This window comes from Saxophila tyrrhenica, assembly GCF_035928015.1.
Source record: "Saxophila tyrrhenica strain CCFEE 5935 chromosome Unknown scaffold_8, whole genome shotgun sequence".
Lineage (NCBI taxonomy): Eukaryota > Fungi > Ascomycota > Dothideomycetes > Mycosphaerellales > Extremaceae > Saxophila > Saxophila tyrrhenica.
The window spans coordinates 870,096-892,422 of record NW_027041740.1 but is presented as its reverse complement, the minus strand read 5'-3'; the positions used below and the strand labels follow the sequence as shown (position 1 = coordinate 892,422).

General features: G+C 56.1%; 7 protein-coding genes across 7 annotated transcripts; 4 read left to right on the top strand and 3 right to left on the bottom strand.

The window, feature by feature from the left end:
• Nucleotides 1-131: 131 nt before the first annotated feature.
• On the top strand, nucleotides 132-3,085 carry HOF1 (formin-binding protein; the record flags this gene model as incomplete). Its single annotated transcript, XM_064802924.1, has 3 exons — nucleotides 132-177; nucleotides 227-2,836; nucleotides 2,904-3,085. 3 exons carry the CDS (start codon nucleotides 132-134, stop codon nucleotides 3,083-3,085), a joined length of 2,838 nt encoding a protein of 945 aa, XP_064659049.1.
• A 341-nt stretch (nucleotides 3,086-3,426) lies between these two features.
• Nucleotides 3,427-4,259, top strand: LTR77_005680 (uncharacterized protein; the record flags this gene model as incomplete). Its single annotated transcript, XM_064802923.1, has 4 exons — nucleotides 3,427-3,609; nucleotides 3,800-3,896; nucleotides 3,956-4,065; nucleotides 4,122-4,259. The coding sequence occupies 4 exons, from the start codon at nucleotides 3,427-3,429 to the stop codon at nucleotides 4,257-4,259; spliced, it is 528 nt and encodes a 175-aa protein (XP_064659048.1).
• Nucleotides 4,260-4,339: 80 nt separating this feature from the next.
• Nucleotides 4,340-5,098, bottom strand: SEC11_2 (Signal peptidase complex catalytic subunit; the record flags this gene model as incomplete). The annotated part of the gene is made up of 2 exons (XM_064802922.1): nucleotides 4,340-4,568; nucleotides 4,635-5,098. The coding sequence occupies 2 exons, from the start codon at nucleotides 5,096-5,098 to the stop codon at nucleotides 4,340-4,342; spliced, it is 693 nt and encodes a 230-aa protein (XP_064659047.1).
• A 1,379-nt stretch (nucleotides 5,099-6,477) lies between these two features.
• On the top strand, nucleotides 6,478-7,915 carry LTR77_005678 (uncharacterized protein; the record flags this gene model as incomplete). Its single annotated transcript, XM_064802921.1, has 3 exons — nucleotides 6,478-6,638; nucleotides 6,689-7,234; nucleotides 7,282-7,915. The coding sequence occupies 3 exons, from the start codon at nucleotides 6,478-6,480 to the stop codon at nucleotides 7,913-7,915; spliced, it is 1,341 nt and encodes a 446-aa protein (XP_064659046.1).
• A 465-nt stretch (nucleotides 7,916-8,380) lies between these two features.
• On the bottom strand, nucleotides 8,381-10,933 carry LTR77_005677 (uncharacterized protein; the record flags this gene model as incomplete). Its single annotated transcript, XM_064802920.1, has 1 exon — nucleotides 8,381-10,933. The coding sequence occupies one exon, from the start codon at nucleotides 10,931-10,933 to the stop codon at nucleotides 8,381-8,383; it is 2,553 nt and encodes an 850-aa protein (XP_064659045.1).
• A 1,640-nt stretch (nucleotides 10,934-12,573) lies between these two features.
• On the bottom strand, nucleotides 12,574-14,533 carry LTR77_005676 (uncharacterized protein; the record flags this gene model as incomplete). Its single annotated transcript, XM_064802919.1, has 2 exons — nucleotides 12,574-14,080; nucleotides 14,286-14,533. 2 exons carry the CDS (start codon nucleotides 14,531-14,533, stop codon nucleotides 12,574-12,576), a joined length of 1,755 nt encoding a protein of 584 aa, XP_064659044.1.
• A 496-nt stretch (nucleotides 14,534-15,029) lies between these two features.
• Nucleotides 15,030-22,064, top strand: CDC39 (CCR4-NOT core subunit cdc39; the record flags this gene model as incomplete). The annotated part of the gene is made up of 2 exons (XM_064802918.1): nucleotides 15,030-16,020; nucleotides 16,084-22,064. 2 exons carry the CDS (start codon nucleotides 15,030-15,032, stop codon nucleotides 22,062-22,064), a joined length of 6,972 nt encoding a protein of 2,323 aa, XP_064659043.1.
• Between the last annotated feature and the right edge of the window lie 263 nt (nucleotides 22,065-22,327).

The following is a 22,327-nucleotide window of genomic DNA, read 5'->3' as shown; positions in this document are numbered from 1 at the left end:
CTCGAAGCTCAGCTCAAGGATAAGTCCAGTATCGCAAACTTTCTGATCGCATTCACACGAAAGCACTCGTTCATTGCTATAAGCATACTCCAAGACAATCGCAAGGAAGCAATCAGGAAACGACCGATACAATGCCGGGCCTCGCGGCCAGCGAGCGGCCGTCGGTCTCACTGTCGTGTACGCATCCAAACACCATCATCCCTCCGCGAATACTAACGGCACACAGTTGCAAACAACTTCTGGGGCAAAGAAGATGCCGGCGTCAGCCCCCTCCTCGATCGCATGAACGCCGCAAAAGTCACCGGCGACGAACTGAAAGCCTTCTACACCGCCCGCGCGCAAATTGAAGATGAATACGCGCGCAAACTCGCCAACCTGGCGCGCAAGCCGCTCGGGTCGCTGGAGTCCGGCACTCTGCGTATGTCTTTGGACGTAGTGCGAGGCGAGGTGGAAGCGATGGCGAAGCAGCACCAGGTCATTGCTGGACAGATGAAGAGTGAGCTCGACGAGCCGCTTGTAGCGTTCACTGGCGCCATGAAGGAGCGAAGGAAAATTGTCCAAGGCGGAATTGAGAAGCTGCTCAAGTCGAAGAATCAGCAGACGGCTACTGTGTACAAGTCGCGCGATCGCTTCGAGCAGGACTGTCTCAAGATCAAAGGATACCTGGCGCAAGGACACATGGTGATGGGGCAGGAAGAGCGCAAGAATAAGGCGAAGCTGGAGAAGACGCAGATACAGATGTCGAGCAACAGCAACGAGTATGAAGCGGCAGTCAAGGTGTTGGAGGAAACGACCGGCAAGTGGAACAGAGAGTGGAAGGCTGCATGCGACAAGTTCCAGGATCTGGAGGAGGAGCGCATCGACTTCTTCAAGAGCAGTCTGTGGAGCTTTGCGAACATTGCTTCGACTGTCTGCGTTAGTGACGACGCCTCCTGCGAGAAGGTTCGCCTATCGCTGGAAGACTGCGACGTGGAAAAGGACATCACGCAGTTCATCAAGGACCGCGGGACTGGCCAGGAGATTCCCGACCCGCCAAAGTACATCAACTTCTGCCGTGGCGACTTTGAAGATACCGCTTCGCTACATGAGGAGTCGGAGAACGGCGACTACTCTGTGGCCCAGTTCCCGCGGACTATGAATCCGACGTTCAGGTCGTCTTCGCCTCAGCCGAGCACGTTTGACTCCCACAATGACCCCGACTCCAGCCTGCGGGACGAGATGGGCATTCCAGCTGGTCGCCAATCGCTGCAGGGAGACGACGCGTTCAACGCACGCAGCTCGCATGGAAGCGCTGCACCACCGCCTCTTGCACCGAGCAACGCGTCTTCCGTCAGCAGAAACCCTTACGCGGATGCACCACAGGTACCACATAATCCGTATCCAACTGACGGCATGACCCAGTTCTGTCGTCTGGATGCGCCTTCAGAGCGTAGCTCGAACCCCTCTCCGACTCGGCCAGACAGCAGGGACAGCCAGGATCACAGCGACTACTCTGCGCCGACATCATTCTCGAACTTTGACCCGATGAGCGGACAGTCTTCGCCGACGAAGCAGTACAATGGATCGGACATGTCTGGGATGTCCGCGATGTCTGGAATGTCTGGAATGTCTTCAGCCGGCGAGGACAACAGGCAGATCCAAAAGAAGAAGAGCGGCTTCTTCCAGTCTCACAGTCCGTTTGGACGAAGACGAAGCCAGAAGATGAAGAATCCAGGACCACAGTCCGCAGCTGTGACCCCAACAGCTAGGAACACCTGGACGCCAGCTACTACACGCAGCGCCCAGACTAGCCCGACGAAGCAACCATTTGGAGCCGGAAATCGAGCCAACACGTGGCAGAAGCAGCCCAGTCCTGGTGCAGAGCCGGTAGATCCAAGGGCGGACTATCAGCTTGGTATCGGCGACAGCGTGTTTGACGTGACTTCACCAAACAACAAGAAGCCTCCACCACCAGCGAAGGACAACCGCAAGGACCTTGATCCTATCGCGCAGGCACTTGCCGAGCTGAAGGGCGTGACGAAGCAAGCGTCCGTACGACAATCCGCAGACCGTCACTATGGCATGGCCTCGCCAGCGCCACCAGCTTCACCAGGGATGGACAGCCGTGGTATGCCAGCCGGCGCCGTCCCAACGCCCTTCGCCCAGAACAGTCGCGGCACACCACCACCCGCCTACGACCAACCCGTCAGCCGCCTCGGAGCCCCCAAGCCCGCCCACACCAGCCGCGAAATGCAAAAGACCACCGAACGCTTCGTCAACCAGAAACGCGACATGTTCAACTCCGGCCGCCCCAACAGCGCCATGGCCCCGCGCTCCACCTCCCCCGCACCCCCTCGCTCCGCCAGTCCGCGTCCGTTCCACAATGAAGACCTCCGCCAACAGCAGCAACAATACCGCGCCCCCTCCCCCAACCCCTACGCCGGCGGCCAACCAGCCGCCCGCCCACGCGCCCAGTCTTCCAGCCCGATCAAGCAGCAACAGCACCAACCCAGCTACTCCGGCTACGCTTCCCGCGGCAATTCTCCGGGCTACCAAGCCGTCCCGCGCGCCGCGTCCCCGAATCCAGCGTACAGCCGTCCTCCACAGGCACAGGGTGGAGGCAGTAGACCACCTTCCAGTCGCGGCTCTGACGTTGGTGGAGGGGGGATGGCGTTACAGCTCGCTCCAGCAGGTGGGCACGACCCGTATGGAAGCGGGCAGAGGGGGGGCAGGCCGCAGAGCCAGTACTACGACCAGAGCGCCTATGGGAACAGTCAAGTTGCTGCGCGGACGCGGAGCCAGAGCGTCGGGGCGCAGAGGCAGGTTACTAAGAGCGGTCAACCGATTCTTCACTACTGTAAGCACTTACCCCCTCAGACCCCTCACATCTTTCTACTTACGCATACTTACTGACGATATCCTAGCTCGCGCAATGTACATGTACGCGGCCGCCATCCCGGAGGAACTTTCGTTTGCGAAAGGGGATGTCCTGGCGGTTACGCGGCATCAAGATGATGGGTGGTGGGAGGCGGAGGTCGTGGGGGGTAAGAGCGGGGGAATGGTAAGGGTGGGGTTGGTGCCGAGTAATTATTTGAAGGAGTGTTAGGAGCTTTATCATGAGAAATTGCCGAGGGGGTTGAGGGTTGGGGAGGGGGGGTGTGGTGGGATGGGGTGGGGGACGGTGAGGTAGGCGGATGGCTGGTGGACGGCAAGACTGGATGACGAGATCTGGGGGTTGCGAGGGTCTAAAGTGGTCTTTGCTGGTCGTTGTGAATACTGATACCGGCGTTATTGAACGAGGTCGACTCGGGCGTTCGGGGACTACGGCGGCCCACTTGTATATACAAATGTACCCATCATCAACCACTACAACCCCCCCTTTTAAACCAATCTTCCATCCCCCGCGATTGAACCCGACATAGTTCGTTCAGCTGAAGAATATCAACCATGACGACCCCGATCATAGCCGGTGATGCGGCATTAGGTCCAGTTTATTTCTGGCGCGAATTCGAACAACCCTACGGTTTTCTAAGCCAATGGTATGAGTCGGCTTTTGAGGTGGACGGCGTGACATATGTGACGGCGGAGATGTGGATGATGGTGCAGAAGGCGGGGTTGTTTGGGGATGAGGTACGTCCTTTTCAACTTCATCTTTTCTTGGTGGGTGGGAGGGTAGGGGTGGGGAGTGCTGCTTGAGGCCAGTCACAATGTCTTTGGGTGAGAGTGTGCGTTCGGTTGAGAGTGTAGTCTACAGAGGCGGTTGACCGGGGTTGTGAGACATTGGGCAAAGACTAGGGCTAACTGGCTGGGGGGTGGACAGGAAACGGCGCAGGCGATGATGAAGACGACGGTGCCGAGTGAGCATCAGGCGCTTGGGAGAAAGGCTAGGGGGTTTGATCGGGGGAAGTGGGATGAGCGTACGTATCTACCTCCACACAAAGCTCTAGTGAAGGGGAGGGGTTGATGAGTAGTGTAGACAAGAGTCGAATCGTCGAGGAGGGGAATTATCACAAGTTCACCAAGGGCAAGGAGAGTACGGAGATGGCGAGGTTGTTGCTTGCGACTGGTGAGAGGGAGTTGGTTGAGGTGAGTCTAAGGGATGAGGTCTCGTGTTGGCACGGTGGCACTGACGGTTGTTGCAGGCGTCCCCGACGGATCGGATATGGGGCGTCGGTTTTGCTGCGGCAAACGCTGGGGATAATCGCGAGCAATGGGGGGAGAATCGACTTGGGAAAGCGATCATGAATGTCAGGCAGAAGTTGAGGGAGGAGGGCAGATGATCTGGGTATAGCATGCTTTCGTAGTAACTGCTTTTCCCTCCCCAGAACACCTCGCTCGACAGCAGGATAAGCGGCCGGTGTCATTCCCGTTGTAGAACAACCGTCAACGCCATAAACCCCAACATCGCCGTCTTCAACCACGGATACTCGCTGAGCAAAATCGTCACGTAGCCCACAAAGGGCACGAAACCGACCACACTCCCCACGACATCCTTCTCCCTTTCCAAATAACTCTGCCCGCGAGCGTACAGCTCCGTGTCGTCCGCCGCGTTGTTGTCCCCCTTCGTCAGTAACTGCAACGGCGCATCCCTAAACCCTCGTCAGCACAACCATCCCCTCCCACAAAACAACAGGATAGGATTATTAGCAACTCACCCCCCACCAAACCGCCTAATAACCCTATGCACAATCGGTATATCCTTTCCTCTTACATTATACACCACAATCTCCCCCACCTGGGTGTTCATGCCTCTATTCCACAAGAACAACAGATCCCCCCTTTCGAACGCCGGCTCCATGGAACCGGAGAGCACGACGACGATGGGCGAGGAGGAGGCGGTGAAGACGGAGAGGCCTTTCCAGAGCATGAAGGCGGTGCTGAGGACGAGGGCGAAGTTGAGGACTTGGGCGGCGAGTTGGCGGGGTTGGAGGGAGGAGAGGGCGGAGAACATGGTGGTGGTGTTGACGAGCGTTCCAGACAGGCGGTTGTAGTCGGGGCCGTGTTGTGTCGTCCTTCCAGGACGGGGTGTGTAGACCTGGGTTGTTCGTAGAGTACTGTAAGCATTGAAGGCCAGATGTTGTTCGGGTCTGAGCTCGGACCACTTTGGGTTGGACTTCATTCTCGAGCAGCCTCGCAGCACACTTCTCCGACTCTACACAGCCACAACAACCCAACAGCAGTGCGATTATCAGCATGCTGCTTGTAGCCCCCTCGGATGGATTCACCCCGGTATGCCATATCTGTCCAGCTCGAGCAGTGCCTGTGCAGTCACATGCTTAAGGTGTTCACCATCGAATCCTCGGACAAACTCCATTAACACCATCGTCTCAAGCATGCTAAGTATACCCAGGTATCTCCCAACAGCATTGAGGATCTCTCTTGAACTGAGGAAGCCAGCGACCAGCGTAGTAGCTTCGTCGCTTCTCTGTCTTCGCAAGACCATCTCACGCACATCGTAGTAGCATCAGCAATGCTCTCTAGCTCAGAGAGGCAGGACAGTAAGCTCGTCGATGCCTTCTTCTCCGTCTTCGCGATGGTATAATCACGACCCTCCTAGCAGCACTATATCCACTCTCGCTGTTTTGGAGAGGCGAACTCAAGTCGTCTTACTTGATCGAGCTATACTAACCTGTTCTCGGACCTCACAACAACCTGTCCTATTCGAAGCACACTTGCTCTTCTCCGCCTTCGGGAGAGCATCTCAACGATTCGTCGATGCTATATTCAACTCCGTCAAACGCGGAGAGGCGGTGGTAGGTACTCGTCCGCTTGTGTTATCGCGGATTGCTTCCAGTGACCATGCATCGCTCATTCACTTCCCGGCTGCTTGACTGATGCAGAGTGCAGTTCGATGGCTTCAGAATCCTCTCATGTGATTTTGGTACTGTATAGCCGTTCGGCTTACTTTCAGATCACATGCTTATCACTATAGACTCGACTGGTCACTCTCTTTGCTTCACTTCCCCATCACTCTTCGCGCCCATCTCGTTACGTTTTCCTTCACATGTCCTTCACTTGTTGTATGATCGTCTGTTCACTTTGTCGTCACTAAACACCTTCAGAGTTTCAAATGTCTTTTCACGGAAAATTCACTTTATCGTTCACATTTGTGGTTATTCGGTTCACTGCTTCATCAATTTCCGCCATAACTTCGTGGATTATGCGGTTCACTCCACCATCACCTCATCGCCGGCCTCCGTGATTGTCTCACTCATATGCAGATCATTCGAAGCTACTAGTCTCTCAGACATGGCCCCCCAGGGTTGTGTGCTCCTAGTCAGTTTCACGCTCATTTCCCTGATCTACCGCGTGGTCGCTCCTTCCCTCTCTTCCGGCATGAGCTACCCAAGAAGCGGTGGCCTTTGATCTTCTGCGCCTTCATGTTGACAGGATTGACTTTCACCACCACCCTCGACGACAGAGCACCGCCGAGTTAGCTACCTCACACCAACATACCTGGAACAATATACTCAACATCCCAACGAATCGTGCGACACAATGGCACCATCAAAAGCCTACGGAAGCACCTGGATCTGGCCACTGGACGGCAAGCTATGGCCAGTGGTCATTTGCCGAGACGAAAAGGTGCCTACAGAATTCCTTGAGCACAGAGCCAAGGAATACGCTCTCCCTGCGATCTTGCTTGGCAAGCATAAGTTGTGAGGCTTCCGATCACTTCTGATGGGCCATATAACTAATGAATGAACAGCATCTGGGTGGTTGTCAACGGGCTACAGGAAGTTGATCCCAGTCAAGACTATTCTAGCGGATCATGGTACCACCAACAAGGAGAATGGACTGCAACTGACGCAGATGAGCAGCTGCGGTGCAATGCTTTCGAAAAAGACTTGGGATTCTGGGGAGATGATGAGTTCTGGTCCAACTATCTTCTGAATGAAGCCGAGGTAAGGCGCTTGGAGAAGCAAGGCAGGCACTCGAGCGGAAAACGGAGATGGAGTGAAGACGATGAGCACGATAGCAGCACGTCTGGCGCCAGAAGAATCCGTTCTCGGATTAACGATGCCATAGCATCATCACGCGATAGGCGACATGAGCAGCTGGACGCTCTCGGAGACGGAGACCTTCAGATCCCGCGACCATCTCAAGAGAAGAAGAAGAAGAAGGACAACCTGGACGATGATTCCTCTGATGGAGAAGAGCTGTTCGTTCGAGATCGACGAGTGGACAGCGCTCAGGGTTCGGTTGAAGAACAGAGGGAGAAGTATCGTCGGGAGGTGGTTGCTAGAAAGCATGAGTATGTCATCCCCATCCTTTCATCGGCACAATGCTAATAGCCTCCAGCTACAGGGAATGCACGATCTTCGTCGGCGAAGAGCACAAGCCCTTCTTCCTTCCGAGAGACAAGATCTCTCATTACCACTACTTCTCAAAAAGCGTCCAACACTCTCCCGAGCTCGGCAACCACATCAAACTCTACGAGAACTCGAGCATCAAGTCCCCAGCCTTTGCTCCAATCCACGAATTCCTCATCACTAAGGACTGCGCTCCCTACTTCCTCGACCGCAAGACTCCGCAAATCGAAGGCGTCTTCAGCGAGGAGACCAAAGATACCGCCGCCCAAATCATCGCCACCATCTACGTCGACGCCGCCAAACTCCAACTGGACGGTCTGCAGACCCTCTGCGTCCGCAAGATCAAAGCGATGCACCCTCTCAGCGGACAATCTCTCATGTTGCTCATCAGATACAGCGAGATGGTCTACAAGCACGAGCGCGAGCATGACGACGAGTACCAGTCCCGAGGCGACCTGCATCACTGGCTCGTCGATCAGGTTGCGGAGCGGTTCTTTGAGCTTTACAAGCTGAATTCGCTGGCTATGGATCGGATTTTGAGAGAGTATAGGGATTTCAGGGAAACGGTTGTTGATCGGCTGCCGCTGTATCGGGAGAAAAGGGAGAGGGAGATGGGAAGCTGAGGATGGTGAAGGGTTCTCCAAGTGGGGAGGGATGCATAGGTGGTTACGGAGGTTGAGGCATGAGCTTGAGATTGATTTTGATATGGAAGATGGGGAGCGGGAGGTCAATCGAGCCAGAGTCAATGAAAGGTAAGGTTCTCATCAAGCGGAAGAGAGTCTCAATGGCCACGGAGACCAGGATGTGAGCACGAGAACAGATTCGACCACGGAGAAGAGACATCACATGAGACACGAATAGTGCGAACTTTCAACGTTCTTCCTTTCTGCTGCATTTACACTGCATCTATATGCACTCTAATCATTACATCCCCCCCTCTCAATGACCGTTAAGGATAGTCAAGAAATTTTCCAATGCGGAACGCCAGCATTATGCCCCAAGCCATGGTTGATGCTGTTCATTACATCCCATACCAGGTCATGTTTCCCACCTTCAAATGCAAACAAACCTCTCAATTCTCCAAGCTTTTACAACGCAGCGATGGCAGCGATGGCACCGAGAGCCAGACCAGCAAGGCTCGAGCCAACCTTCGCACCTGCACCAGTGGCAGGGACGATGCCAGAGGCGCTAGGAGAAGTAGGCTTTGCGGCCCACGAGGTGCCGAAGGTGGTGCCGTAGGCTGGGGGTGCGGAGCCGCCGACTGCGCCTGCGGAGGAAGCGGTTGGGTAGGCTGGAGCGCTGCTCGGGGCACCGGCGCCGAGGCCGACGCTCTTGGAGGTCGTACCGGCTTGCGTGACCACAGCGGTGGTGAGCTGGACCTGTGGAACGGTGACGGTCGTGATGAGGTTGGTGGTGTAGCTGCTGCCGGGCACGGTCATGCCAATCGAGACGCCAGTGCTGTGGGTAGCGGGGACGACGACAGAGTGGGAGTAGGTGATGGTCGTGCAGGGCGCAGTTGGGCCTGCTGGTGTGCCGGCCGCTGGGGTGGTGGTCACCGGGCTGCTCTCCACTGGAGCGGAGTAGCCAGATGGCTTTGGCACGCCAGGTGCGGTGGTCACCGGGCTGCTCTCGACGGCGCTGGGGTAGCCAGACGGGACACCTGAGTAGCCAGACGGCTTGGGCACGACGACGGTGGAGGAGACGACCGGGCTGCCTTCGCTGCCAGACGGAACGCCAGAGTAGCCAGATGGCTTGGGCACAACGACGGTGGACGAGGTAGCTGGGCTGCTCTCAACACTGGAGTAGCCAGATGGGACCTCAGAGGCGACCTCAGATGGGACCGGGGCAGGCTTGGTGTGAACCGGGGTTGCCACTGGCGTAACAGTCGAAGGGCAAGCAGTGATAATGGCTGGGTTTTCCGGTACATGCGGCGCGCAGAGACCCATCAAGTAGGAGGCGGCGGCCTGAGTGTCCTCTTCAGACTTGCCCCAGGAGGAAAGGCAGCCCATGGCGTTCTTGATGAACTTCTCGCTCTTGCAGAAGCAGTTAGAGTCGGTGTTGTCCTGGCAGTCGGAGATCCACATCCAGGTGTTCAAGCACTTGGGGAGGGTCTCTGGGCACTCGGGGGTTGGATAGGCAGTCTCGCTGGCGGAGGCAGTGGTAGGTGCGGTCTCGCTGGAGGCTGGGGTGGTCTTGGGGGTCTCAGTCTCGGTCACCGGGCAGACGGTGGTCGAGATGGCGACAGTCTCGGTGACGACGGTAGAGTGGTCAGCCGGGCAATCGGTGACAGTAGCGGCGCAAGAAGTGATGGTGCGCTCGGTGGTGCTGTAGATCGTGCTCGTGGTGTAAGCAGGAGCAGAGCTGGTGACCGGAGAGCCGGAAGATGCAGAGCCGCCGTATCCTGGCACGCCCTGAGACGAGGACTCGCAGTCTTTGCCGTAGCAAGGCACAGAAGCAGACGAGCTGGGAACGATGCTGTAAGAAACCGGCACAACCGACGAAGAGGAGCCGTATGCCGGAACGCTGGACTCGCAGTCCTTGCCGTAGCACGATGGTGCCGGGGCAGAAGAGCTGTACACGTAGCTAGATGAGATGGCGCCAGCAGAGGATGACGATCCATATCCTGGGATGCCTTGAGTGCTGGACTCGCAGTCCTTGCCGTAGCACGATGGCGCCGGGGCAGAAGAGCTGTGGACGTAGGAAGACGAGATAGGACCGGCCGATGAGGAGGACCCCTGACCATATCCTGGGATTCCTTGGGTAGAAGAGGAGCAGTCCTTGCCGTAGCATTTCGTGGAAGAGCTCTCGACTGGGACCGACGAAACCGGAGAAGTGGCGCTGGAGCACGACTCGCCGTAGCAAGGCACAGACGCGGAGCTCGAAACAGCGCCGGTGGAGCTTGGGATGGCGGAGCTGACGCAGCCGCTTCCGTAGCAAGGCGCAGAAGAGCTGGAAATAGCGTAGGAGCTGACAGGCGCGGTAGACACGCTGGCCGATGGGTAGCCGCTGAGGCTGCCGGGGGTCTGGCTGTATCCAGTCGGGGATGTCGAGGACGGAGCGGGGACGGACGAAGAAGCCGAGCCGCAGTGGAAGCCAACAGAGTGCACGCCGATAGAGCAGCCAGATGGCGCGCCCTTGCCTGGCTTGAAGGTCACGCTCTTCGCACCGCCGCACTGAGTGTTCTGGAAGATGCATCCACCGGTCTGAGCCTGGTGCGTCTCGGTACAGGTGCTGCCGTCAGGCATGCTGTACTCGCAGTCGACGTCGGCATCGTGCGAGGAAGAGATCTGCATCTCGCTGATGGACATGGAGTCGTCATCCCCGCAAGACATCGAAGGGGAGTCATCCAAGTTGCCCTGAATGCACTTGGACTGGAAGGTGCGCTTGCTCAGGACATCGCGCTTGCCGTAGGCGTTGGAAGAGCATGAGAAGCCCTGGAACTGGTTGCTGCCGTACGAGCTGAAGGAGCCGTCGCTTAGGCCCGACCAGTCGTAGCCCGACGATTGAGAAGGGGAGCAGTGATTGTCGGTGTTGCCGGGGCAGGAGTAGGAGCCGGCATCAGACCAGGAGCCGAATGTGGCAGAGACCTGCTGTGCCGCGAGACCTGCGACGAGGATAGCCGCGGAGTTCTTGTACTGCATGATGGCAGTTTCAACAGAGAACGAGTATTAAGTAACTAAACGATGGACGAGGGCAGAGGAAGCGAGTGACTCTGCTGGCTCAAGGAGTGGTCTTTTTGGTAAGGAAAGAAGACTGATGAGGACGAAGGAACCGTCGATATGAGGAGAGAAGGAAGAGGACTGTAGAGGAGATGCTGTTCACCTTTTGTTACACGTCTCGTCGCCGTCTGCCCCGTCGCGGCCGTGCAGCGAGAAGGAGGTTCTCCACCGAAACCATGGCCCATGAGTCTTGCGCTCCACCAGTCGGAGTGCCGTGAAGTGTTGACCAGACGGAGAACACGCGCTGGGTGTGTTGAGGTCGAGAGTCTCCTGGAACGTGCGTGTTGCAGAGTCAAACGTGGGCCGCTAGATCTGGCCGCGCTAACGCAGGAACAAGAAGCTATAGGTTTTAGTGGTCGGTCTCCCCTGTTTCACATCGTGGTGGCGCATCTTCCGGTGGCCTACCGTTCTTTTGCCTGCGATGTCGGGCGTTTGAATAGGTGTTGACTGCTATTGCATGTGTTTAGAATGGTGAAGGATGAGTTAGACATGTGATCACCTCCATACGAGGCCTGATTGTCCAAGTCTATCCGCCGGTTGGCTGTCAACAGCAAGAGTCAAGAAAGCCTCAAAATAGCAGCCGTCTCTTCCACGGAAGAACGAGTCTGAACTCCATCGGCTGCATCGGTGGCTTGCTCTACTCGGTCTCAAGATCCACCTCGCTTGCCTGTCAGTTTGAGCCACTCGCCGGCCCGCCGTGTCCTTCGACGCGCGCGGTTTCTATGTGTTCTCCATAATACCATTCTATGGGGATCCAATCACGACTTCTCTTGTCACTTCCACCTCGTGGTTTTGCTACGAGAAGCTCGAGCGGATTGCGATCGACACACGCTCCACGTACATTCGTGTTCTCTCGCAGTAATTGTTGAGCTATAGCAAAATTCATCCTTGTCTGTGTCCGCGTTCTAGATATCCTTGATCGACGCTGATACCCTGTACATTCAGCACCATTTACGTGCTTGGAAGATCGGCTACGCAAGGTACTCGCTTGGGCCGCTCCGACTCAGGACATGTGCCCTGACCATCAACGATGATGTTCCGATACAAGCCACCGCACCAGCTTCTGTGCGAACACATGGCGAGAATGTGGAGGACGGCAGCCGAGGACAGAAGCACGTACGCTCTGCTGCAAGCGAAGCTGTCAAGTTCGGGCAGTGTGACTGTATGTCTCTCAACGGATGTTGCAAACGACGTGAGTTCAGACCTCTTCGACTCGTTCGTCCGTCTGGGCAACGTATGGACGAAGTTGTCGAAGACTGCCGTTCCGGTCGTGCCGGAGGCCCTCAACAGGCCGGACTGTAACAGTGCGACTTTGGTTCCGGCACTGTTCACGAGGGTCAAAAGACGCAGTCGTAAGCGTGGGACCGTGAGAGCAGCCCACAAAATCAAAGCGAGGTGTGTGCTTGATCGCCTCAGAGACAAGATAAGCTCGCCCACGAGAGTGATGTGGCCTTTTCGGATGCATTCAGGTCCGGGAGAAGATTGCCAGATATGCCTATGTCCCTCGCATCGATGTAAGGCACGGATGCCGCACAGCCTCGTTGCCAAACTCCGCTCGGTGCTCATGTCGATTCCCTTAGAGCAGCAAACGGGTTGTTGGCCATGCTTGCATCGGGCACTTCCGCCGTATCCCGATCACCGTCCTCGCCATCCTCCAGCATCGATGTATCGCTGCCAAGAGACAAGCTCTCCAACAGCTCATCGGCCAGTTGTTGCCATTGGATCCGTGATACGTCCGAGCCAGCACTCACGCTGCTGGAGGAGAAGTCAACGATAACTGGCAGGCCCTCAAGAACGTCCTTGAGTCTGTCCGAAACCACGATCTGGTCGTCCGGACTCGTCTCGCCCTCCCACCAGCGCCAGACCTGCTGCAACATACGAACAGAGTAATACTGCGCTTGGAACTGAGCGGAAAGATGCACCAGCTGCCACGTCCTCTGCGGCTCGCCAGCAAGCACTTCTGCGATGTCGTTCTTGGCCGGCAGCGCGATGTCCTGCTCAAGCATGTCCTGTAATGCCAGCTGCATCACAAGGTATCTCCATCGCTCGAAGCCCGTCAGTGCCACCGCACTGCAGCCACCCAAGAACGCTTCCAGGTTTCGTAGATGCTTGTCGATCGCTTGGATAGACACTTTCTCGACCCTGGCTGGAACGGTTCGTATACCACTTCTCCGGTACTCGAGCAGCGACGTTGCTCTCGATGCGCTCAAGATGATCATCTGTGCAGCTTCACGGAAAGAAGACCCAATCTTCCATGCTGTTGAGCGGGTGGGATCTTCGAAAAGGACGGGTAGGTACATCGCCAGGTGGTCGTCCCTCGTATGACGACTTCTGGCCTGACATATCGGCTCCGAGATCCGCGAGTCCATTGGTAGGACATCTCGACCTTCCTGTCTGCGGGCTCGCTGCTCGTTCAGCTTCGCGCTCCATCTCCTTATGTCGTACAGATCTCGAAAAGCAGCATACTCCTCTGAAACCAGTTCAGCCAGGTCACTCTGCCGGAGAGCTTCCGCCAACGTGCCCTGTTGCTCTTTCATGTAGAAAGCACATGCGACCAAATCAGGCGCCTGTCCGTTGACCTTGAAAGCGGCAGGATCGAACTGATAAAGCTCCAGCCTATTGCCTTCCGGACCACCCGTCTCCTTCATCTCGTTAATCAAAGCGACCTTCACCTCAGCCTGGAAGTTGAAAAGGACCAGATCCGAATCATTTGTAAACACCACACTTCCCCTCCCACCCTTCTTCCCACCGGCTTCCTCCGCAGCAGCTGCGCAATACCCATCCGCCTCCCCGTCAACACACCACGTTCGCTCGGCATATCTACTCCTCAAAAGCGCTTCAACGACCGCAAAGACCAAAAAAGGCGGTGGCGGCAATCCGTCCCTGGCTTTCTCTAGGGCACGATATGCACGACTATCGAGATGGCTGAAACCTGGGACCTGGCGGGATTTAGAAATCTGGTCGTGGTTCTGTTTGAAATTGATAAGACGGTTGACGTAGCCTTGCATGCGGTCCAGGCGGATCTGGGTTTTGTAGGCGGGCAGGGCGGCGTCGAAGTAGATGCCTTCTCTGCAGTTGGGTCAGCTAGTTGGGGGAGGTATTTAGTGTAACACCCAGCCGACAGGGAAACAGGCCCACTAGGACAAAGGCCGAGCTGTGGGACGAATCTTCTCGCGGACAACGACAGCCCACCAACGAGGGCGAAGTGGCCTTTTCGGTGCAATTGGATGTGGGAGAAGACTTTCTCCGCCACTTGCTTGTGCGTAAGACGTACATTTCGAAGCCATATGAGCGCAATCTGTCCAGCCAGGCTACGGCGGCTTTGCCGATTGCTCTATGGTCGCATTGAGCAACGATGCCGTCTTTGCCACTTTGGTAATTACCATGTCGGTACAGCGAGTGGGCGAGAGAAGGGCCGTCTATGACCGCTGCAATACGATCGTTGCGGCGGCTTTTGGTTTGGGGGATTGAGGTGTAGCTGCCGTATTTGTGGATTTGTGAGGCTAGACCCGGGACTCCCATTTTGTCGACGTGAATGGGAATAAGCAGAGTGTTGCGAACATGCTGCGTCCGTGTCAAGTCGATGGGGAGTAGAAGAAGAATGGAACCAGCCTACAGTTTCTCGAGTTGCCGGACCAAGCGTAGCTTCGGTCGAGATATGCACGCTGTCTTGACCAATATTTGTTAGGGTGATGCCGACCTCGATTTATAGACGACGAATGCAATATCAATCACCATTCGTACTTTGTCGGAGGTTGTCGTTGAAGGAAGAGGTATAGGTATGTTTTGTAGGTGCAGTCAAGCCCTCGAGCCAAGTTTAGCCGGGGATTCCCGTTCGCCGAAGCTGCCGAATTGGGACCTGGAAGAAGGCCCAAGCCCAAGCAATTGAACGACATCTCTTTAATACCACATACACACCACCACATCCACCCCTCGCCCCATTCTATTCCTCGCTGGCTCTCCCATGGTATAGGCTGCGGCAGACATCCTCAATGCGTGCGCTCACGGCGCTGTATCCATGAGCTCCTCCTCCACCCCCAACGACCCCGTCTCTAATACCAACCCCACCGCCGCACCTTCGAGCTCACGAAGCACGAGACCACAAGGCACCGCGTGGAGCACTGCGAACAGTCGCCAAGCTTCCCGTCGAGGCATCACACCCATTACCACCGGCGGCGCAGGCGACGTGAGGCCGGGAAGCTCGAGCGACAGCCCTTCACGTGCAGTCTTCGGATCTCCGACGAGCCTCACCTTCAACCCCGCTGCCGTTGGCGCGAATCGGCACGCGAGCAGCAGGCAGTCTTCAAACTCCTCGACCACTTCCTTCGCATCTCCGACAGGGTCGAACTACGCGACAGGCCCGTTCCAGAGCGGGAGTCGCTCGAGGGCTGTCACCTCTACCAGCAGTCCTCGGCTTGCCTCCTCTCTTGCTAGCTTGCCATCGACATCGCATCCTAGTACTAGCGGTGTGGGCGCGGGCTCAGGTAGCAATCGACTCGCCAGGCATTCACCGTCCCTTTCACACTCGACCGCTGGTTCACCGATTTCATCCACCGCACCACAGAGCGCTGGTGGCTTGAGCCAGCTGACCAGCTTGGTCATCACTCAACTGAACATTCTCTTGAGCACACTCAGAGAGAACAATTTCGACACACAAGCGGAGAGGATCAGAAGCCTCGTCGATGAGAACGGCATGGAAGTCTTTACCACCTTTTTCCGGCGCTTGCTACAGAGCAACGCGTCGACAATCTTTCCCGGCGCGGGACGTCCGCCGGCGACGGCTGACAGTAATGGACAGTTCAAACTCCTAGCAGACGAAATGGCCAAGATATCAAGGGAACCACAGCAAGCAGAGAAAATTGCTCAATCACTGGATACAAGTGAAAGTGAACTTTTTCGCGACTTCGACCTTTCGACTTTCATCGAATATTTCAGGCTGAGTCCCATTGCCAAAGTCGCTTTGGTTCTACCCATCCGCTCTGTCTCAAAGCCAGATCTCCGTTCTAAAGGTACACCATTCATCACTTGTCGTGTCAGAAACGCGATCAGATTAGACTGACTGTGAAGTATAGCCGATGCGATCCTCACCAACAATCTTCACCCCTTCTTACAAGCCGCATCCTCACCGCCCCCTCCGAGCAACGAATACCCCGAAGACGCCTCACCTTCCGTCCTCGCGGCATTACTCGAACGCCTCATGCAAGAGCCGCCTAGAAACTGGACTGAGGAGCAGCGTGAAAATCTCATTTACGCGGTGAAAGTGAGGTACAACCGACTGGGCGCACGGATACCTCCAGCGCTAGAATCGGCGATGTTCGTGATGGAGTTGCTCGAATCGCAAGACAGCAGGCTGGCTCGACTGTTGCAGCGGACAGGACCGAGAGGCACGAGCAGCCTAGATGCCTGCAAAGAGATGCTTGCTGGAGTGGAGACACGGGATATCTCCTACCCGCAGATCGCCAATGCGCTCCTATTCATCGTGTGCGTACAAAACGGAGAGTCGTACGATGCTGGAGTCTTTGTCAACGCACTGCGACAACATCGCGCAGGGAGCAATATCGACTGGACGGACGTTGTGCAAGGCTTCGACAAGGACCAGCTTCGGGTATCCAAGCGGCAGTTTCTGGCCCTGTACAATGCATTACTCCCGCTCGCAAGGGGAGATTCCAAATTCGACGTCCAAAGTCTATGGAGCGGGCAATGGCAGTTCCCGGAAACGCAGCTGAGCTTCGTGGTTGCATTCTTGTCAACCATCACGCAAGAGCTGGATGTCACGCAAATCCCGAACCTCAGACAAGCGTTCACTATCGAAGATTTCGAAGACGGTTCCGCCAGCGTGAAGGCATTCGCGGCGGAAGCAGTAAAACATCCATTGGTCTCTCGGGATGCGACAGAGGCACTGTTCTCCATGATCTTTAGGTCGCAGGACACCTACAATCATGCCCAGATGCTCGGTATACCCGACTCCATCATCAATCCGAACATGACAATCTTCGTGTGTGCAGCCTCAGCAGTTCCGAAGCCGTGGGCAGCGTTGCAGGATCAGGCGCTGAAACAGCTCTTCTACCCGTTTCTGCTGAAGCAACACCAGAACTACGACTTCGTCATGCACTCACTGTGGCTACACGACAAGTCCTGGGTAGCGGGCCGCATGGTCGAGTTCTACCAGCAGGACCAGATGCTGCTCCACCTGATCTTCGAGCATGCCCAGGAACAGGGTTGGCTTGAACTTCTGCTTACGATCCAGAGCAGTTTCGCCGTCGATCTGGCCACGTACGCACATGGCAAAGGGCATTGCAACTTGGAAGACTGGGCACGCCCTCACATCGAGACGATGACTCCTCCACAGTTTGCTCGCGCCATCCTCGACTTTCTGTCGAAGAAAATTGAAGACGAGGCCATCGTGCAACGGGCACGTTCCGGCCCGCCGCACGAACAGGTGGCACCAACAACGCAGCCTTTGGCAATCAAGACCATCTACCTGCTTCTATTGCTCATCAACGATTCGCTACCCGATGATGACAGCGGACCTTTCTTCCGACAATGCTTGGGTATCTACCCAAGGCTGTTCAACTACGGCGATGACGAGAAGATTGACGACATCATCGAGGCCAACGGTAATACCGAGCTGGGTCACACTCTTCCCGAGGAGACCGCCGGTAGGATGGAAGAGCAGTACAAGGCCATGTACGGTGGAACGACCAGCCCAGATGACTTGATCAAGCAGCTCAAGCAGATGAAGCAGTCGGAGAACCCAGCAGACCAGGACTTGTTTGCTGCGATGATGCATGGCTTGTTTGATGAGTACAACTGCTTTGGAGAATACCCCAACGAGGCTCTCGCAACGACCGCGGTACTGTTTGGTGGTTTGGTGCAGTTCCATGTTCTCTCCACCGTCGCCGAGCAGGCTGCAATCTTCATGATCTTCGAAGCCGTCCAAGGATGGGAGCCCAACGACCAGATGTATCGCTTCGGACTGCAAGCGCTGATACATCTTCTTGGAAGGCTGAGGGATTGGCCTGGCGTTTCGGAGAAGATCATTGCGACACCGAGCTTAGAAGGAACACAAGCGGTCACCGCTGCGCAGGCTGTGCTTGCAGAACAACAGCAGGAAGCCGCGGCAACGAATGGTGATACAGTCAATGGCCTCACTAACGGCGCACTTGACGAGGAGTTCCCCGTCGATGCACCAAACCCGCCTTTCTCCAGCATACAGGTGGATCCTCCTCTACGTCCGGATGTTTATGAGGATCCGAGTGACGATGCGTCTGACAAAGTCATGTTCGTGCTCAACAACGTTTCCAAGCGCAACCTCGAGGAGAAGTTCAAGGACCTCAAAGGAGCTCTGCAGGAAAAGCACCATCAATGGTTCGCTCACTATCTCGTCGAAGAGCTAGCCAGGACACAGCCAAATTTTCAGAGCCTCTACCTCCAGCTGCTCGAGAATTTCAACAAGAAGATCCTGTGGCAAGAGGTACTCCGCGAGACCTACGCCAGCTGTGCGAAGATGCTCAATGCCGAGTCGACCATGAACTCATCCGTCGACAGGAACAACCTGAAGAATCTGGCGGGCTGGCTTGGATCAATGACTCTGGCGAGAGAACAGCCGATCTTGCATCGCAACCTCTCCTTCAAGGATCTGCTGTTCGAGGGACAGGATACCCAGCGGCTCATTGTCGCCATCCCGTTCACCTGCAAAGCACTGTTCCACGCAAAGGACTCGAAGGTATTCAGGCCACCGAATCCGTGGATGATGGAGCTGCTCTCGATGCTCAGCGAGCTGTACCACTACTTCGAGTTGAAGCTCAATCTGAAGTTTGAGATCGAAGTGCTGTGCAAGGACCTCAAGCTCGACATCAAGGACATCGAGCCTGCTGACATCATTCGAAACCGTCGACTGGTTCAGGAGAATAGCATGTTGCAGCAATTCACCGCAGACGGTCCCGACGGCTTTGGCGATGTCCACATCATGGGTCTCTCAAAGCGCGCGCCGAACGAGCGGTTTTCGCCAGAGGCGGTCATCCAAGCCATTCCAGATCTTGGTGGGCTGCTGCAGATCCCGCAAGCCGCTGGTAACGTTACGCAGCCGCAACTCCGGACCATCTTCGTGAATGCTGCGCAGCAAGCCATCTTTGAGATCATCGCTCCGGTGGTCGAGCGGTCCGTTACCATCGCGGCCATCTCTGCCGCAGAGCTCATCCAGAAGGACTTTTCCGCAGAGACCGACAGCGACAAGTTGCGATCAAGTGCGTATACTATGGTCAAGTCCTTGTCCGGTAGCCTCGCCCTTGTTACTTGCAAGGAGCCTCTCCGGATGAGCATTATGAACAACATCCGCATTCTGGCATCGCGAACCCTGCCGGAGCAGCTGCCCGAAGGACAGATAATCATGTTCGTGAACGACAACATTGACACTGTCTGTGGCCTCGTCGAGCGGGCAGCGGAGGAACACTCGAAGGCCGAAATCGATGCGCAAATGGCTGAATACGTTGAGGCCCGTCGGCGTCACACGACCGAGAGACCAAATGAGCCTTTCAACAACCCGCCCATCAGTCGGTGGGCTCAGCTCATTCCGGAGCCGTTCAGAATGGATCTCAATGGCCTTAATAGGCAACAATTGGCGCTCTACGAAGACTTCGGCAGACAGGCCCGCATCACACCTGCGCAGCACGCCAACAGCCAGTCTCAGGACAACAACCGCCAGATCCCGGATGTGTTGACAGACAGTTATCTTCCGAGCCTTACGACGCCGGCTGAGCAGCCTGCTATGCCCAGACAGACTCCGCAACAGCAGCGCATGTACGCAGGCCAAGCGCCACAGGCCCAGCAGATGAATGGCTACACCGACCATGCCTTAATGGAAGGTCGAATCGTAGGACTGCTCACAGAGCTGCAGGCAGCTGCACGCGAGAGTCCTGCAGAACACGTTGGTGACATCGGTGATGACTCCCCCATTCGCCGCATCTTCTCCCAGCTCTACGCCCTGATCAACAGCTCAGGATTCGAGAACGATAAAGAAAGTCTGGCCAACCTGACGGGTCAGAAGTGCTTCTTCCCCATCTTCGACGACTTCCAGACACGGCTAGAGATGGAGGTGTTCGTGCGCTTGCTCAAGCACCTTTCTGACTTGTCGCCGGGCGCTGGAAGACAGTTTGCGGTGCAGCTTGCGATGCTCGGCAATGATCTCCAAAACCCGCTCGTTAGCGACCTGGTTTTTAGGAATGCCAGTGTCACTGCGACGTTGCTGACCGAGCATATCTGGGACATGCAGCATGTTGACAACTTCACGGCCAGGAATCTGCGCTTGAGGAGGCCAATCGTGTTGCCTTACCTCAATGATCTCTTGGATGAGGTGCTGCTGGGAGACAAGCCAATCGCGCTGAGAGCAGACTTCGTCTACACCTACGAGGCACTAGGCCAGTGGCTGTCAGAGGACCATGGACTGGAGATTGGGCGCCAGATCATGTCGAAGTTGCAGACGCCGGTCGAAGAGGTCAACGGCATGCCCAGCCCGCCTGGCCTTGAGAAGCAGGAACAGCTCGAGTACATGTTCGAGGAGTGGATCTCCATGCAGCGCCGCGACACGACCCTCAAGTCTTATATCGCTTTCGTGCGCCAGATGCATGATCATCGTGTCCTCGACGACCCTAACGACGCTGCGATGTTCATCCGCACGTGTCTGGAGATGTCCTCGACCCAGTTCAACCGAGCTTCCAACCAGCCTTGGGTCACTCAGGATGCTCCGTACGTCTACATCGATGCGTTAGCGAAGCTGGCGGCGTTTATGGTGGTCTTCCAGAGTCCAGTGGACGGCGAGCCGCAGGCTCACAAGGGCAAGTCGCTCGATGCCATCATCCGCTTGGTCGTGCTTATTATGAACGACCACCACAACAAGCAGCAGGAGCGCTGGAACGGACGGCTATACTTCCGCTTCTTCTCGAGTTTGCTTTGCGAACTGCATGATGCGAGGCAGCATCTTGGTCCACAGCAGGTGCAGGATCTGATGCAGGTGTTCGCGCTGTCTTTGATGGTGATGCAGCCGAAGTACTTCTCGGGCTTCACTTTCAGCTGGCTGACGCTGCTCGGTCATCGACTCTTCATCCCACACATGCTGGCTGGCAACGGACGAAGCAATGGCGGATGGGAAAGCTACGCGAAGCTCTTGAACGTGCTCTTTGTCACGTTGGGCGACTTTATGAACCAGCAAGAAGCACCGGCGATATTGCCAGACTTCTATCGAGGAGTGACGCGTCTGGTGCTGGTCCTGCACCATGACTTTGCGGAGTTTCTGCTCGAACATCATGTGCAGCTCAACAGCAGTATACCACCGTTCTGCTTCCAGTTGCATAACATCATCAACAGCGCGGTCACGAGGGCGATCATCGCCGACCAGCCTGATCCATTCATGCCGGGTCTCAAGGTCAACAGGCTTGAACAGATCCGGCAGCAGCCTTCTATCAACATGAGCTTCGAGAAGACGCTCGCCGAGGCTGGTATCAAAGACGCCGTGCAGCGATGCTGCGGCAGCGAGGTCGCTAGTGAGGAGATAGAGACGATCCTGACAGCCATCGATCGCACACCCGGGACGACAGGCAAAATCCTCCTCTTCAACACCATCTCCGCCTACGTCGGCACCAAAGCCACCTCTACTTCGTCCTCCTTCTCCGCCGCCGCGCCGCCCGCCCTCCTCCTCGCACGCCTGCTCAAAGAGCTCCAACCGGAAAACCGCTACTACCTCATCACCGCCATGCTCAACCAAGTCCGCTACGTCAACGCACACACGCACTATTTCAGCACCGCTTTGCAGCACTTCTTCACCTCCGGCAACGAAGACGTCCAACAAGCGATCATGCGCGCGATCTGCGAGCGGTTGGGGGTGCCTAGGCCGCACCCGTGGGGTTTGATCGTGATGGTGTTGGAGCTGGTGAAGAATCCGGCGGTGAATGTTTTTGAGCTCGGGTGGATGAAGGAGGCGAAGCAGGTGGAGGATATGTTGATGAGTTTGGTGCAGAACTCGGAGAGGGTGGTGCAGGGGTTGGGGGGAAGGGGGTAGGGTGTGGGGAGATGTGAGAATTGTCCTGAGAGAGAGAAGGGGAATGAGGAGGGGGCTTCGTGAGGATGAAAGAAGCAAGGAGCGAGGCGTTTGGACATGGTGTTCTTTCACAAGGGCATGAACGAGGACTATGGGAGGAATCAAAGACCAAGGCATGAGCGGGCTGTATTCTTAGCTGAGACGATGGATGCTCTTGTCGATGAAGGTTCAGCGGCATTTGGGAGGTGTTGTTTTTCATGGGTTGATGAGAAAGAAGGGAAGGG